Source organism: Sarcophilus harrisii, chromosome X (genome assembly GCF_902635505.1).
Source record: "Sarcophilus harrisii chromosome X, mSarHar1.11, whole genome shotgun sequence".
Lineage (NCBI taxonomy): Eukaryota > Metazoa > Chordata > Mammalia > Dasyuromorphia > Dasyuridae > Sarcophilus > Sarcophilus harrisii.
The window spans coordinates 10,146,718-10,164,735 of record NC_045432.1 but is presented as its reverse complement, the minus strand read 5'-3'; the positions used below and the strand labels follow the sequence as shown (position 1 = coordinate 10,164,735).

Here is an 18,018-nt window from a genome sequence, read left to right as displayed (position 1 = left end):
TCCTGAATCTGGCTGATCCTGAGGCCTCCAGGGAACTAGTCCGGACTTAACATTTTGGGACCCAACATAGACTAAGGACCCTTAATTTCACTGAAGAAATCCCGGTGACCGGGAGTATTTTAATAGACAAATAGGGAATTTACTTTATGAGCTAAACTAGTAACTCTCATTTTCTAGCTGAAATGGGGCAGATAATAGGAAAAGATTTTTCCCCAACCCCACCCCCAACCCGAGGGAGATCTATAGGATGCATACTCAGTCTAATAAAGAGAAAGGGTTTGATTGTAACTTGGGAGCAGATTGATGGACTCTTGGATACATTAGAATGCATGTCCCCTTGGTTCTTCAAGGAAGAAGAAATAGAGGCAGATAATTAGAAACTAGTAGGAGATCAACTATGTGAATATTACAATGATAATGGTCCTGATTCAATTTCTAAGGAAACATTCTATATATACAACTTAATACAACTGGCCTTAAAGAATCCCCACCAGTTATAGAAAAAAGAAAAGTTTTAAGAACAGCCATATGATGAAGTGTGAGGAGAAAGAGGAAAAAAAGGGAGAGAATAATGGAAATATCACCAGAGGGCAAGAGGAGTTAAGTGAACTTAAGGGGCATGGTGATTCTCTCTCACAGCCCAGCTTCAACTCCACCTACACCCGAGCAGGTCCTTGACCACCCCTACCCCCATCAACTTCACCTTCCAGGATGGAGGGAGGAGGAGTAGTGGGAGGGGCAGTGATACCACCAGCACCTCCCCCCCACATCCCCTTCACCCCCCCCCAATTACCCCCTCCTATGACTAGATTGCAAAAGGCACTACTTAAAGCCAAAGAGGAAGGGCAGAATATAGCTAATTGAGAATAGAAATGTATCCGGTGATTGAACAGCTTAATTCTTCAGCTCAAGAAAGGAGAAGATACACTCCTTTTGATCTAGAAATCCTCAAAGACCTGAAAAAGGCTTGCACTCTTTATGGGGAAATATCATTTTATGTTAAGATGTTATTACAGGATTTGGCTTATGAAGTCTTAACCCCTACGGACTGGAAATCTATAGCAAGGGTATGCCTAGAACCTGGACAAAACTACTTGTGGCTTTCTGAATATAATGAGCTCTGTAGGACACAAGCCAAACAAAATAGTCATAGTGCAATTAATCCTCCAATCACCTATGAACCAACTAACAGGTATAGGTTCTTATGCAGACACTTCAGCACAGATTAACACCCATAGCAGCATATGAGCAAATTGCTTCTGCTGCTCTCAAAGCATGGGGCTTTATCCCAGGTAAACAGGACAGAGGAGAAGCAAAAATACAAAAGGGCCAAATGAATCCTTTGCTGATTTCGTGGGACGTCTGCAGACAGCTGTCATCTGAACTATTGGTGAAAATGCAGCAACAGAGAGTATGATAAGGCAACTTGCTAAAGAAAATGCTAATGAGGTTTGTAAAAGAATTATATTAGGACTACACGAGGATGCTCCTTTAGAGGAGATCATAAGACGCTATGCCAGTGGGCACAAATACCTTTTATAGCCAGGCTATGATGCAGACTTCCCAAGATCCCAACATGGGAAGACAGGGTCCCTTTTGGCAAGGGACTTCCAGAGACTCATCAATGCTTTCAATATGGTAAAGTAGGGCATCTGTTGGCATAGAGACAGATTGAGAAAACAGGGTGGGAGAACAAGACCCAAAACCACATGTCCAAAATGCAACAGAGGCTTCCATTGGGCATCAGAATGTAGATTGATTCAGGGAAATGGGATGGGGGCCCCAGCCCCAGGGCCCAAAACAAAAAATACTTGGGGCACGATGGCAGCCAATGCTACACCCAGAGAGTTTTTAGAAGTTCAGTACCCAGACATGACCAATCAGACAGGAAGCAATCTGATGGGAGAAAGGGATTACAATTGGGGAGAAGAGAGTTGTATGAAGCTGGGACAACTGAGATACCCCTGGAGAGGCGAAATCTGTTCCTCTCCAACCTATGGATCCCTTGCCTCCAGGCACAGTAGGCTTGACCATTTCACCTTCTGAGAGCACCTACAAAACACTGTCCATCCATACACTGATGTGGGAAACTGGGGAATAGTGACCCAGTCACTCATACAGGTAGACAATGTGTGACTTATCAACCAGGAGCAGTAGTAGCATCAGGTTTACTGATACAGACTCCTAATAAGCAATCTGGTGATAGTTGCCCAGATTCTGAATCCAAGCAAAAAAATCCAGGAACATACTGGACAGCAGCTGTGACAAATGACCGACCTATGCTCACTATCTATATAAATGGCATACCATTAGAAGGACTAGTAGACACAGGTGCAGATTGTACAGTCATCAGAGGTGCCAACTGGCCCAGTCTCTGGCCAAAGATTAAGGCAGACACCTATGTGTCTGGCATAGGAGGATCAATAGCAGTTGAAGTTAGTACTACCCCTTTGAGATGGATATTTGAGGGTGAAATAGGAGTTTTTACTCCTTTTATAGTTAAAAAAATTCCCATCAATCTATGGGGAAGAGACATTTTACAACAATTAGGATTTAAAATGAGTACTTCAGTTTTTTTAGGCAGGGCTGCTGTTGCAGGCCTGCCAACACTTTCACCTGTTCCTATCCAATGGAAAACTGATACACCAGTGTGGGTAGAACAGTGGCCCTTAGGTAGAGATAAAATTCGGGTCTTATTAGATATAGTACAGGAGCAACTTGACCAAGGACACTTACAACCTTCTCTAAGTCCTTGGAATTCCCCTGTATTTGTTGTAAGAAAGAAATCTGGAAAATGGAGGATGTTGAATGATTTGAGAAAGGTAAATGAACAGATGGAAACTATGGGAACTCTTCAGCCTGGACTTCCATCTCCTACTCAATTGCCTAGAGAATGGCCTCTTTGGGTTATAGACATTAAGGACTGTTTCTATTCTATCCCTCTAGATAAGGAGGATATGAAAAGATTTGCCTTTTCAGTGCCCAGCGTTAACTTAGCTGAGCCTTATAAAACATATGAATGGACAGTTTTGCCACAGGGAATGAAAATGCCCTACTATAATCAAATGTATGTTGCTGCTGCTCTTACTCCAGTAAGAAAAGAATTTCCAAAAGTAATGTTATTACATTTACATGGATGACATACTGGGATGTGCACCTGAGGAACAAATGTTAGAAGCATTTCTACAAAAGACCATAGAAACACTAAGGAACTACAAATTGCATATAGCTCCAGAAAAAATTCAAAGACATGCTCCTTTTCAATATTTAGGATATGAAGTATCCCCTAAGGTGCTTATGGTACAAAAACTTTCCTTAAGAACAGAGAAGCTGAACACCTTAAATGACTTTCACAAATTGACAGGAGATATCCAATGGATGCATCCAGTGTTAGGCTTGACTACCTATCAATTGCAACTATTATATGACATTTTAGGAGAAGACAGTGCTTTAAACTCACCACGCCAGCTTACAAAAGAAGCTCAAGAGGCTTTGAGAGAAGTTGAATGGGCTTTATCCAATGTGGTTGAAAGAGTCACTCAAAAACCCTTGGAAATATCAGTTTTTGCCACATAAGAGGCACCCACAGTAGTCCTTCATCAAGTAGACAGTGTGACAGAGTGGGTGAACCTCCCAGCACAACCAGAACAAAGCTTTACTCCTTACCCAGTGCTTGTGGCTAGAATTTTATTAAAGGCCATTAAGCGAGCAGTACAATTATCTGGGATAAGACCTGACAAGATATACACCTTTTATACCAATGCACAAATTAATGTATGCTGTGAAACCATCCCAGAGTGGCAAATTTTACTGGCCATGGCCCCAAATTTTACACATGGGTCTCCATTAAAGATAACCAGACTATTAGATAACTGGTGATGGATTCTTGAAGAAAAAATTTCTAAGGTTCCTCTTAAAGGACCAACTATCTTTACAGATGCATCCAAACATAATATTTGCTCTGTATACTCTCGTGACTTAACTATAAAGAGAGTAGTCAGAACTCCTTTTCAGTCCACTCAGCAAAATGAATTGTATGCAATCATTCTACCTCTTGCTTATTATCCAGGAGATATAAATATAATATCTGATTCGGCCTATTCAGTAGGTGTGGTACAAAGAATTGCCACAGCCCAAATAAAATTTGTAGCTTCTAATATATATCAGCTCTTTAAGGAACTTCAAGAGTAAGTGAGAAAGCATCAGATAAGATTTATATCTTGCATGTCCACTCTCATAGTGGACTTACCTTTTCTTACCTTCCTCTACTGTCCTCCTCATACTCTTACATTTCTATTCATACTCCTCATACTGAGAGCCTATTTTTGATAGTAATTCAAAGACAGATAGCCTTCTAACCATGTTGGCCAATACTCCTTTATTTCAGGCAGCCCAAGAATCTCATTCTAAATATCATCAGACTGCTCGAGCTTTATGTTTGCAATTTGGGAATAACAAAAGAGGAAGCTAGGAGGATAATAAAAGCCTGTACAACTTACCTTCCTTTCCATGCTCCTACGCTCTCTCCAGCAAAGAACCTTCATGGTTTGAGACCCAATGAAATATGGCAAATGGATGTGACCCATTATAAATGTTTTGGTCGTCTGTCTTTTATCCATGTTGTGGTAGACACCTTTTCAGGATTCACTTTTGCAATACCAGCAGCAAAAGAGACAGCCCAAGTGGTCACTGAATTCCTTATACAAGCCTTTGCAATTATGGGTGTGCCATAAGCCATAAAAACAGATAATGGACCTGCATATACTTCTGAACATTTTGCACACTTTTGTGCACAGTATAATTTTACACACCACTGGCACACCCTTTAATCTTCAAGGACAGGCAATAGTAGAGAGGAGAAACAGAGACATCAAGACACTCCTCCAAAAACAAAAGAAAGGGGGAGCCACAGGTAACCCTAGAGAACTTCTAAACTTAGCTCTTTAAACAATTAACTTCTTGATTTTTGACAAAGATGCACTGGCTCCGGCTGACAGGTTTTATAACCCATCGGAAGGGCAGTGTCCAGTGCGAGCAGCTCCACTACCTTCAGATAATCGCCAGGTGATGTGGAGAGATCCAGAAAGTGATAAATGGAAGGGACCAGATAGGCTAACTGCTTGGGGGAGAGGATTTGCTTGTATCTCTACAGATGGAGAAGGAATCAGATGAGTGCCAACAAGCCGTATTCGCCTTGTCCATTGGAGAGAGACAGAGCAGACCCTTGAAACGAAGAAGACCCAAGAAACATCGGGTGGTTCTGTTGCTGACTATGTCCACCTCTGAAAGAGCATGGCAGTTATGGCAATTGACTCATGGACATCAAAAACTGTTACTGAGGCTGATGCAGGACTTCAAAACCTTCAGGAATCATTGGAATCCCTGAGACATGATAAGATTGTTGTAAGACTTGAAAACCCTCAGGAATCATTGGATTCCCTGAGAGAAATGATGAGACTGTTGCAAGACATCAAAATCTGCAGGAATCATTGAATTCCCTAACACATAATAAGACTGTTGCTGGACTTCAAAAACTTCCAGGGATCATTGGATTCCCTGACACGTTAAGTAATGGACAATAGATTGGTTTTGGACTGTCTCTTGGCTGCTGAAGAAGGCGTATGTGTGATTGTTATTTAATTATTAAGACTTCTTCTAAGACGTCTGGAAATCCTTTACAATACCATGTTGATTCATATTGTTTGTTATATCACTACTTGCACGTACAATTCATGTTTGTTACACCACATTGAGCCACACTGGCTGTGGGGAGAGTCATCACTACTAGCCTGTGCGTTATTGCTATGTGCTTGTATAATATCTCCCATGCTGATGGATTTGTGCATATCTGTTTCTAGTAAGACCCTTCAGCCCAGAAACCCACTAACAATATCTGGCTTGACTCCCCACTTCCCTTTGGTGTTTTTCATCTTTCTTCCTGAGAAGTCAGGGAGGGTGTGATCATCTCCTTTTTAGTGCTTTCATCTCCCTTCCTGAGAAGTCGGGGTGGGGGGCGGGGGGCATGATGACCTCCTTTTGGGGATTTTCACCTCCCTGAGAAGTCAGGGATGGCATGACACCTGTGTTCTAAAACAAAAGAAAGCGGGAGATGTAAAGGGCTGAAACTATGAAAAGGTGTACTTGAATCTGACAACCAAGCATTTAAGGCTAATTACCAATCAATATAAGACAATGCCTATTAGCATATGTTTGGAAAAATGGCTCTTCTCACCACTGGTACTTACTCAGTGTTTGGTCTTAAGATAATCGTAGGCAAGGATTAGAGGGTGGGGTGAGACAAGCCAGAGTCTTGTCGGCAAGAGGAGAAGAAGAAAGGTGGAGATTCTGGACTCCAGAATCAAGAAGAGATCTTTGGCTAAACTCCTGGCAGTTTGCCTGCTTCTTTCCTTTCTCCCCCTGAAGACCAAGGACTTTTACTTATCCTGAATTTGGCTGATCCTGAGGCCTCCAGGGAGCTAGCCCAGACTTTATAGAAAATCACTTTGGCAGCTGAGTGAAGCAGAATGGAAAGAAACCTGAAGTAGGGAATGCAATTATGAGGATTACTGAAATATTCCAGATGAGGTTGATGACATTCTAATGGGGGAAACAACTTGAGACCTCTATTTTAGGAAAGCTGAGGGAAAGATGAAGTGGAATGGAAGAAATCTGAGGCAGGAAGAGAGTGAGGCTACTGCAATCAACTAGTATGAGGTGATGAGAGCATGCACCAATGTGATGCTTTATGAATGAAAAGAAAAAGAGCTGTGACTTTAGGAACAAGATTGAAAACAGACTGGCTATGTGGGGTAGCAGTGCTCATGGAAGAGAATAGGGCTAAATTTAGATGTGAACAGAAAGCTGGGCCTGGAGTCAGGAAAAACTGAGTTCAAAACCAATCTTAAACACTTACCAGCTCTGCATCACCATTTTTGTGTCACAGATCCTATCTGGTGAAATCTAGGGATCTATTTACAGAATGATGTATTTAAATTACAAAGGAAACCAATTATCATGAAATACTATTATCACAATATTTTTTAAAAAATATGTAATGGACACAGTCAGCATAGATTTGCAATATTCTCCAGCTCTACTAGCAAGCATATAAATAGAAATGAAGGAGGTGGATGTTGGGAATAATCCAGTTTTGGGGTTTGGGAAGACATGACCAGCAACAGGACAAGGAAGAAAGAAATTCAAGTGTAGAGGATATTGTAAAGTGGAACTGAATTTACCAAGTCAAGAGAGGAAAGAGAGAAGAGTATATAACCAGTTCTGGGATGATAACCCAGGAAAGACTGAGGGAAAGAGTGATGGGAGGTCATGGTGAGGACAAAGAACAGAGGCTAAAAGATGCAATGACAAGAGATCATGGTCAAAGAAGGGAACTTCTGAGTTTATGAACATAGAAGCAAAATATTTGGGGGTGATGGCAATACCACTCCTAAGTGGAGATGAGGAAGCTAGGAAGAACAGACAATGGGAATTGAGCTGACTGAGGAACAGGAAAATAAAGATGTCCGAGTTTACCATAATCCATACACTGAGTATTCAGTATAAGGGTAGGAGTTTGAGGAGAGTGAAAGACCAAAGAGCAGGCAACTAAACTTACTGAGGCAGGAAGACGAAAGTCTTAGGGGTTGACAGATAATGGTCACAAGAACTTGGACTGGAAAAGAAATTTGAATATCATGAACTTCAAAAGAGGTAAACACGCCAAATTGTACTTGTAGACAGTGGTAAGTGGCGAGGGAAGCAAGAACCCATAACCATGGGTTCCATCACAGAGTCTGAGGGAGAAGGGGAGGGGCATGTTAAATACTGTAAAGGGTGGCCAGCGATACCACATCATCAGAAGAAAGCTAGGTATTAGTGAGTACCATAAGATAAAAGGAGTGAGAAAGAAAAAGGTTTAAGATGAAAGCAAATTTATTAATTAAGGCAGGCATCCCAGAGAAGACAGTGGAAGGATGGACAGATCTAGAGTAAGACACTTGGGGGGAAGAGAGGAAGCTTCCCTAATTCTCTCATGTAGATAACGACCACCCTCAATTGTCCCAGAACACTTACTTTTGTACTTCTCTAATGCACTTGGCCATTTTAATACTGAGGTTTTATTCCTCTACTAGACTCTAAGCTTCATGAGAATAAGTATTATGTCTTAAGTGCTCTTTGCACTTAAAGCTCTGAAATTCTATACAGAATAGAATGCTTGGCAATACAGTAAGAGCAGGTTTACATTCTGGAAACCACAGGACACCATATTTTTCACTATGCAAAGGGGCATGTGGATTGTAGTTGTTTGTCCTTTGTTCTTGAAGAAGATGATAACATCAAGGAGGTGATGCCATGACACGCAAGTGAGATGGATTTCAGTGAGAGAAGGCTGTGCAAGTCACCTGCCTCACTTTCTCCTCCAGAGCCATCTGGGTCCAATGACCAGATATAGATCGGAACTACTAGAGATGGCCCTGGATGAAATGGAAGACCTTGGACTTTTTCAAACTAAGGTCTTCATCAGGTCTCAGGTTGACTGAGGCCACAACCATTCAGTGGTTAAGGCTAGGTAACAATTGAGGCAAAGAATATCCTCTTTCACCTAGTCCAAAAAAAATCTAAATGAATGAATGAATGAATGAATTTGGAAGGGGAAGACCCTCAGGGTTTCTGGTCAAAGCAGAAATGACTGCTATTTACAAGTAACTATCAACAGAAGTGATGGTTTTGCAAAACATAAGGTAAAGCCAGTGCAATTAAATTATAAGTCCTATACAAACAAATGTGAGCAAAAATGCTTCTATTTACCAAAAGCTTAGAGTAGAAATAGTCAGAGTTTATAGGAACATGATGCTTTGGCTAAAAATCCCATTCAGCATTTCTTACCTTGTGGTATAATCTGTTGTTTTCCCATTCTAATAACTTCTGAATTGATCTTCTAGTCTATGGGAGGAGGGAGAGGGAGGAAAAAAGAGCCAATAGTTAGAATACGGTTTACAGACATCTTAACTTACCTAGAAAGTTGTATTACTTAATGTTTTCTATCTATCTATAAGAACCCATTACTCCTTTCATTCCATCATCCCTTCCTCCTTCTATAATTTCTAAACAGAAAAAATGATAACTCTTACACAGGCTAAAGTATTTGGTGCCACTAGGTCAAGTTCCAGGAAGATAATATTTACAGAAAAGAACTTTGTGCTTCCTTCTCAAAAAGAAATGTATCCAAATGAGTCAATCAAGAACTCAAATGTACTCACTTAGTTCAGGAGGCACTCATTAAAAACTTAACCAAGTGTTACAAACTTGATAAACAAGTCTTTACAAAAGAACAAATCCAAGATGATTATCTGTGCATCTGTGAACATGACTGCATCCCTAATGGGTACCTAATGTGCCACACTAAACAGCTTCCCTCCAGAAGGGCTTTTTCCTGAGAGGGAGCATGGGGCCAAGGCTGTGATGCCAAACAATAGGTGTGGAAAGGAGTGGGTAAAACGCAGCCATGGAGAAACTAATAATGAGAAAGACAGGAATGATGGAAGGCATGGTTTGTGAGGGATGGAGTATTCACTTAATTTCTAAATAGGAAAATGGAGATTTGGCAAGTACTACAATTTTAAAAAGTGTCATGGAAGCTCCAAGTTGGGAAGGAGTCTCTGGGGCCATCTAGTTCAACCTGTACTTGACAAAGAATGCCCTCTGTACTAACAAAGACCTTGACATCATTCCCTATTTTCATGGCTTCCTTCCACTACCTACAGATATACTCAGGTCATCCCAACCCTTCACTTGAACCTCTCATCCCCTCAAGTTTGCCTCTCCTCAAGAACAAACGTCACACTTCTTCTTTTACTCCCTTAAATTGCCTACATTCTGGCTTCTGACCTCATCATCCAACCGTTCTCTCCAAGGATATTTTCATTGCTAAACCCGATGGTCTTTTCTTAGTCTTCATCCTTCAGGGCCTCTCTGCAGCATTCCACATTATAGGCTACCCCTTCCACGAGAATACTCTCTTTGTTTTCAGAGCGGGGTGGTTTCCAGTGTTCCTTTTCTCAAGTCTCCTCCTTTACTGGTCATCCCTTCTTGGTTAGTCTCCTTTGCTGTAATATCATCCTCTTCCTCCTGCCCACTAACTTCCTCAAGACTCTCTTCTAGGCTCTCTTTTCTTCCTCTACATCCCTTGTCTTGATGATTTCATAGAGTCCCTGAGGGTTCAATAATTATGCCTACTGTGGATGGTTCCCAAATCTATATATTTGGTCTTAGTTTCTGACCTGAACTCCAGTCTCCTATTACCAATCATCAGTGAGTTACAAATGGATGTCCTATAAGGCATCTCAAACTCAATGTGTACAGACTTCCTTCTCTATCTAGGGTACCATCCTTCTTCCAGCCCAAGGTATTGTACACAGCCCAGGTGTGTAATCTAAGAATCGTCCTTGACTCCTCGTCTCATCTCATAGTCTCACCTCAGCCAATCAGTTATCATCTTAGTCATTTGACTTTCACAATATTATTTACACCCATTCACATCATAGTCATCCCTGTTCAGGTCTTCCTTCCTTCCTTCCTTCTCATCTGGATTGCTGCACTATCTTCTTCATTGGTCTACCTCTACTAACACCTTCCCCTCTCTAATCTGCCTTCCACCTAGCTCCCAAAGTGCTACATCTGAAGCAGATGTCTGACTGTCATTCCCCTGCTCAAGAAGCTTTGAAAACTTCTTGCTGTCTCCAGCATAAACTCCAAACTGCCCTTTCCACTTTCACTGCCAATAATTTTTTTCCTATCGATTGCATTCCAGTAGTACTCAGCCCCAGCCACACCAGTCTCTACTGTGTGCCATCCCTTCCTTAAGAGCCCCATCACAAGTCCTCACTTTCTAGCTCAGCCACAGCATCATTTCCTTCAGGCCTTTCTTGAGTCCTCAGTGGTGAGTCATTTGTCCACCAATATGACTTGGTATCAACTTTATACTGACTTAGATGATCTAGGAGAATGGAAGTTTTTGAAAACGAGGAGGGGCTATCTAAGTTTTGTCCCTGTACCCCTAGTGTTTGGCACAAGCCAGGTGCTTAATAAATACTAGTTAAATGAATATGTTAACAGACCCTGAAATCTTGAAAGAAATAATTTTCTAATTTATTTACGAAGTTACAAATGAACAAAAAGAGAATTTGGGCAGTGAAGTGACTTCTAACCCGTGTCACTGTCCTTTAATGTGCCCAAGGTTTCTGATGGCATATGTGAGCTGGTTCTGACATCCAAATGTCCAGAGTATGTGGGGCCCTAACCCTCCAAATTCCTTTCTCTGAAGCTCCAAATACCCTGGCTCACTTCCTCTGTCAAAGGAACACTAACTCCAGCCAGGCACTGGGCAGGGAAGGATTCAATCTGCCCATGGACATTTTTTCCAACCTAAACCGGTGAGAGGGTTCCAAGTGACAAAGGCAGATCTGCGCTAACTGTGCATGGGTACTGGAATCTCCCAAAGGTAATCTCACTGGCAATCAACACATATGAGATTCATAGTTAATGGTGACATGGAACAACCCCAAAAGGCAGAAGGCCTGGTTACCAATGACAACCCTGAAACTTAGCAACAGAGGGATAGACTTGGAATTAGGAAGAGTGATTTTCTGAGTTCAAATCTGACCTTTGGGACCTCTGTGATCCTGCACAAGTTACTTCACCCTGTATGCCTCAGTTTCTTCCTCTGTAAAATGAGCTGGAAAAGGAAATAGTAAATCATTCCAGTATCTCTGCCAAGAAAACCTCGAATGGAGTAACAAAGAATCGAACGTAATTGAAATGACTCAATGACAAGACCATGCCAGAGGAGGTTATGTGAAAGCTGTCTGCCATTCTGGAGAGTAGTTTGGAACTATGCTCAAAAAGTTATCAAACTGTGCATACCCTTTGATCCAGCAGTGTTACTACTGGGCTTATATCCCAAAGAGATCATAAAGAAGGGAAAGGGACCTGTATGTGCACGAATGTTTTGTGGCGGCCTCTTTGTGGTGGCTAGAAACTGGAAACTGGTGGATGCCCATCAGTTGGAGATTGGCTGAATAAATTGTGGTATATGAATATTATGGAATATTATTGTTCTGTAAGAAATGACCAACAGGATGATTTCAGAAAGACCTGGAGAGACTTACACGAACTGATGCTGAGTGAAATGAGCAGGACCTTCAACAACAATACTATATGATGACCAGTTCTGATGGACCTGGCCATCCTCAGCAATGAGATCAACCAAATCATTTCCAATGGAGCAGTAATGAACTGAACCAGCTACACCCAGAGAAAGAACTCTGGGAGATGACTAAAACCATTACATTGAATTCCCAATCCCTATATTTATGCCCACCTGCATTTTTGATTTCCTTCACAAGCTAATTGTACAATATTTCAGAGTCTGATTCTTTTTGTACAGCAAAATAACAGTTTGGTCATGTATACTTATTGTGTATCTAATTTATATTTTAATATATTTAACATCTACTGGTCATCCTGCCATCTGGGGGAGGGGGGGGGGGTAAGAGGTGAAAAATTGGAACAAGAGGTTTGGCAATTGTTAATGCTGTAAAGTTACCCATACATATAACCTGTAAATAAAAGGCTATTAAATAAAAAAGAAAAAAAAAAAGAAAAAAAAGAAAGCTGTCTGGCTCTTGGTATGCTATACAAATGCGATACAAATGCTAATTCTAGTTTTGAGCCCAGCAAAGGGATAGATGATTCATTCCTTCAGGTGCCCAACAGCCAGTTTTTATGTGCAGGGCATTATGCTCCAAGCTGGGGGATATTGAGACTAATAATGAAGAGGGATCTCATGGAACTACCCCAGGAATGGGGAAAACTGGCTGAGAAAGGCTGTCTAAGGAAACTGGGATGACAGACATTGGCTGTGCTGTTGCTTTACAACTTGTAAGAGAACTTGGATGTGGAAATTCCCTCCACCAGCACAGATGGTCAGCTTCATTAGAAGGCAGGCAGCTGCCAAGAGCAGGGAGAATGAAAAAACCTATGGAAGAGGAATTGGCCTCCCTGATCATTTTCCCCCCCTCTCAACCTCCTGGCCCTACCCCCAGTCTGGCCTTCTTTCTCCATGTACTCTCTCTAATCCTTACTTGTTGCTTAGGTGCCATCTTCTGTCTGGTCATTCTGGAATCTTCCAATTTTTCAACGTCCTCCCTCTGTTCATAGCTGCATATGTGTGGAGTTACATGCACTTATTAACTTTATACTTAAGCTATATGGATACTGATATCAATTACATGCATATACATGTGTATACACACACATACATACATACACATACTGACACACACACATGAACATAAACTCCTTGTGAAAGAAAAATTGTTTCCTTCATAGCCAGCACAGTCAGTGCTTCCTAAGTACTTGATGACTGAATCCCTAGGCTATATCTCTCTATCATTGCATTAGGCTGCTTGTCCTCAGTACAAAAGGTTAATGGCACTAGCTTCTCTTTGACTCTCTCTCCCCAGAAAACATGCTAAGATGTGACTGGAGGGCCACACCATGGCATGACTGCCTTTAACACCAGGCAGAACTATTTTCTCTTATTTCAAAGACTGAAATTCAGGTGGGGACTCCAAGGTTGTCCATTCAGTTAAATGTTTTGTTTCTGTATAGCTGATACTTGGGTTTTTCTTCTTTCTTTTCGGACTTTAAAAATGCAGACAGAACCAGAGAGAGATCAGCCTGTCTATACTTTAAGGGTCAGTTTCCTCCATCTGAATCCTTTGTCTCTGTGTCCCCTCTCTCCCTGTTTCATTCTCTTCATTTTCACTCACTTTCCCTTCTCTATCTCTCTCCCCTCCTCCTCCCTCTTTCTTTATGTCACTCTGTCTGTGTGTGTGAGGGTCCCTTCCTCCTTTTATCCCTCCCTCTCCTTTACTCATGATCAATGAAGACGAGTTAAGAATAGACGATATGTGATAAGGTCTAGAAATAGATCTGTCATCACAATTATTTTAAATAATCTAAAATTTCTGAGTTCAGGCAATAATTCCAGGCTAATTGGCTGAGAGCTTGAAAGACCCTGCATTAGAGACCATGCAGTCCCTGCTCCACATAGGACAGATAAGGACCCTAAGGTTCAGAGAGGCCTTAGAATGTCAGCCATGCAGGCCATGGGGAAGCCAGGATTCTCAGACTCCCAAACCTGTGTCCTTTCTACTGAGTCCTCCTGCCTTGGATTGGAGATTTTTGCAAAGAGCCCACTGAGACTTGCTGCTGGTCAAGAAAGCTAATTGGAGACTTTCAGCAGGAGCCACATATTAAAGGGTGTTGTGTCGTTAATAAAATCTTAGTGACAACACACACACAAAATTTACACGTTAATGAGCAGAAGCAGTAGATCCTTTCTATTTTAAATCACTAAGGACTTAAATTCAAGCATTATGACATTTATGTTATGTTAAGAGAGAAGGCCCAAGCAGGTTTAACTTAGACTTACTGGTACAAAGCACAGAGTCAAAGCTTATAGTAAACCCCAGAGAATCAGTACTTTGTTCTTACACCACAGCTTAGGAATTGTGATCCCTGCCTGATGAGCATCCTCATCTCAGGAACAATGAAATATTCTTTTAAGAAACTAAAGAGCTACAAAGTGAAAACAAACTGCCTCTGAAGAGGCACAGAGGAACTATGCCCTGGGACCAAAGGCTGGAGGGTAAGAAGTATGACACAGATAAGGTGGGAAGGAGGTGTACAGTACACCAGGAGATTGGCAAAAGAAGGAAGAGTCTGAAGGAAACAGCTGCTTGTCCTTCAAGGAAAGCTCACCCACAAAGGACCAGGGGAAACAGAATGAAGTCAGGTGCCTGGTGACCATCAGAAGGAGATCTCTCTTCCTGGAGTGAGCAGCCAGAACATGAGTGAGCCTCCAAGGTTTAGTAACACAAATGTTTCTCACTACCTGCTCCTGGAAAATCACGAGGGAACAACATGATGGTACAAGGAGGCATGGCCTAGCTGGCCTCAAGACAATGAATGTCTCGGTACAAGTCCCTCTTTGGACACACACTGGTTAAGTGAGCTCAGAGGGCACTAGGCAATGCTCTAAGACTTTAAATGGCAGAGAAAGGGCCAAGCTGCCTCCCTATGCTGATGACATCCCCCACTGTCTATGGAAGACAGTGACCTCTAAGCAGGGCAAGGACTAAGAAAATTCAGGAGCTGCTCCATTCTTATGTGAACACTGTTTTCTCTGGCAAGAATGATTCTTGGATTGGAAAGAACAGGAAAACAGTGACCAGTCAAGAAGTGAAGGCCAAGATACATCACAAAAGAAGAAACAACCATTTGCCTTATATTCACGTCAGCAAAGGGAGTGAGGCCTTGAGTACTGAAAGAACCAGAGGACATAACATGGCTGCTCAGTCATTTTAGTTATGTCTGACTTTTCTTGAATCTGTGTGGGACTTTCTTGGCAAAGATACTGGAGGGATTTGGCATTTCCTTCTCCAGCTTATTTTACAGATAAGGAAACTGAGGCAAACAGGGTCACACAGCTACTATGTATTTGAGGGCAAACTAGAACTCACAAAGAGTTTTTCTTGATTCTGGGCCCAGCACTCTATCCACTGCAGCATCTTGCTGCCCTAAAACCATTTTCAGGGATTTATGAACCATCATGCAGAGCACTAGAGGAATCACAGACCTGGGAAGGGTACATATTTCCCAATTTTCAGAAATCAGAATGGACTGAATTCAGCAAACCAGAAATAAATCAAAGAATCTGACTACAATTTCTAGCCATTTACTGTTGGAATACACAGAAGCCACCTGACAGTGGCTGCTGGAGATCCAACCCAGACCTGCAGAATGGATCTCCTCTTGTGAGGGGATGATACAAGGAGACTGAGAGAGGCAGTTGCTGTTCTCTGACCTCTCTGAGAGGCTGTGGCGTTGCCTGAGCTCTCTCCTCTTTCCTCTGCCTCCAATTTATCTCATTCCCAGTCAGCAACACCTGTGTCAGCAAAGGCTGCCCTATAACTCCTTAAGATGTTATGATCCATAGCTGTGGAGGCTCTCAGAGAATTGACCTGCCCCTTAACAATATACCATCTGTATGATTATGGCCAAGTCATCTGCCCTCTGGGACTCAATTTCTTCATCTGGAAAAAGGGATGGGGGTAGTAGTATTTGATCTCTAAGGACTCTTAGAAGTCTAAACTTCTTTGGTTGTTATTAGGATTAAAAACTCTTTAATTTAACATTTCAAACCTTCTACCATCTGACTCCAACATACCTTGAATGACTACTTTCCTATTATTCCTCTTTCACAGCCTATTCTCTCAACTCCTCAGGTCATGTTCCATTCTTCCACCATGACACACATTACCCTTCATGTCTGGAGTGCACTCACTCCTTGCCTCTACCTCAAGGATCAACTCAGGCACTACTTCCTAAGGAAGGCCTTGCCCAATGGCTCCCATATGATAGTGTTCTCTTCTCCTTGGGATCGTTATAATTACGTTTCCGTGAACATATGACATGCCCTAGTAGACTGGAATCTCCCTGAAGGCAGAAACTAGTTCATTTGTCTTTGGATCCCCAATGCCCAACACATAAGAGAAACCTGACAATTTTTATTGACTTTGTTTTGAATAATCTTCATCCTACATTTGAAAATACACACACACACACACACACACACACACCCCTCAGAGACTCACAGAATCCAGCTTCAATCTCAGACTGAGTGCTTTAGAGAAACCACAGTTGTGTCAAAGGAATGACTGTTTTGCTTATTCCCTTTGGGCTTAGAATGAAGGGCAAAATGTACCCCAAAGGTAGCCCCTGTGCTTTAATATGTTGTACTCACTCTTTTGTTAAGACAAACCACAGGCCACAGGCTGCACCCCAGGGTGCAGCAGCAACACAGGCAGCCACAAAGCAGCCACTTGACGCTGACTGGGAGGTTCTTTTGTAAGCAGCTGTTCACACGGCCAACACTGGTCTTGAATTCTTCTGGGGCCACCTGCAGGAAAAGCAGAGCTCTTCAATGACTTACAGATGACAGGCTCCCAAATCAAAGTGTGTCACCAAGACTCATCACTATTATTTTAATCACATGCAAAACAAATGTGTGCAGTGCTCTCTTTCACCTCCCAAATCATTATAGACAAGATGCTTAGATGATATTAAAAAGTAAAAGGATCTAAGGCCATTTCCACAGATGTTAGTCAACTCTTCCAATAATAGAGGAATGAAAAACAAGCCAGCAGAAAAAAGTAGCTATTAGTGGTATTTATAGTAAATAATAATATTAAACAACCCCCTTGAGATCCTAGGAAATGGGCATATGCCTGTTTTCTAACAATTTGTCCTCACAAATAAGAATCATTCATTGATTCTAATTCAATTTCCCAGACACTGCCAAAGTAACAGGAGTAATAACTGAAAAAAAATCAAGCTTTTGGTGGTCTCTCAATATTCAGGGACCTAAATACAGCTTGACAAAGAGGATAGAAAATTAAGCCCGAGAACAAGACTGAACTCCAAGCTTCACTCCATAACTGAACAAGCCAGAGTCATAGGGTCACATATTCCAAGTTGGAAAAAACCTTGAAGATGATGAAGTCCAACAACCTCCTGAGTCATGTTACCTCTTTCAAACCAAAAGGGGAACATCTTTGAAGACCAGAATGCAAATATCACTGATACATATTAGATTAATGAAGTTTATAGTACCTAAAAAATAGCTGTCAATTCTCTCCTCTCTAAAATGTAGATCAGTTACCTTGCCTACCCCAAAGATTGTTTTGCTTATCAAATGAGGTTAATGCAGAATACACTGCCTTGTAAAACATGTTACATACATGCTGGCTAGAATTATTATTAGTGTTGTTCAAAAATAAGGTGCTTCTAGGAAACATTCTCTCCTCCCAAAAAAATCTTTGACATGCCAATTAAGTGCTAAGCATTTGCCAAGAATTAAATTCGTAAATATTTTGTTAACATGCCATGTGA

General features: G+C 41.6%; 1 protein-coding gene across 4 annotated transcripts in view; it reads right to left on the bottom strand.

Moving 5' to 3' along the window:
* CHIC1 (cysteine rich hydrophobic domain 1) overlaps positions 1 to 18,018 on the bottom strand; it is a 54,429-nt gene that overhangs the window by 10,452 nt on the left and 25,959 nt on the right. For all 4 annotated transcript variants that reach the window (XM_023506909.2, XM_031944737.1, XM_031944738.1 and 1 more), the window contains exons 3-4: positions 16,871 to 17,026; positions 8,887 to 8,943 (exon numbers count right to left, since the gene is read on the bottom strand). In XM_023506909.2, the coding sequence (XP_023362677.2) occupies positions 8,887 to 8,943; positions 16,871 to 17,026 (213 nt within the window). The remainder of the gene's footprint in view (positions 1 to 8,886; positions 8,944 to 16,870; positions 17,027 to 18,018) is intronic.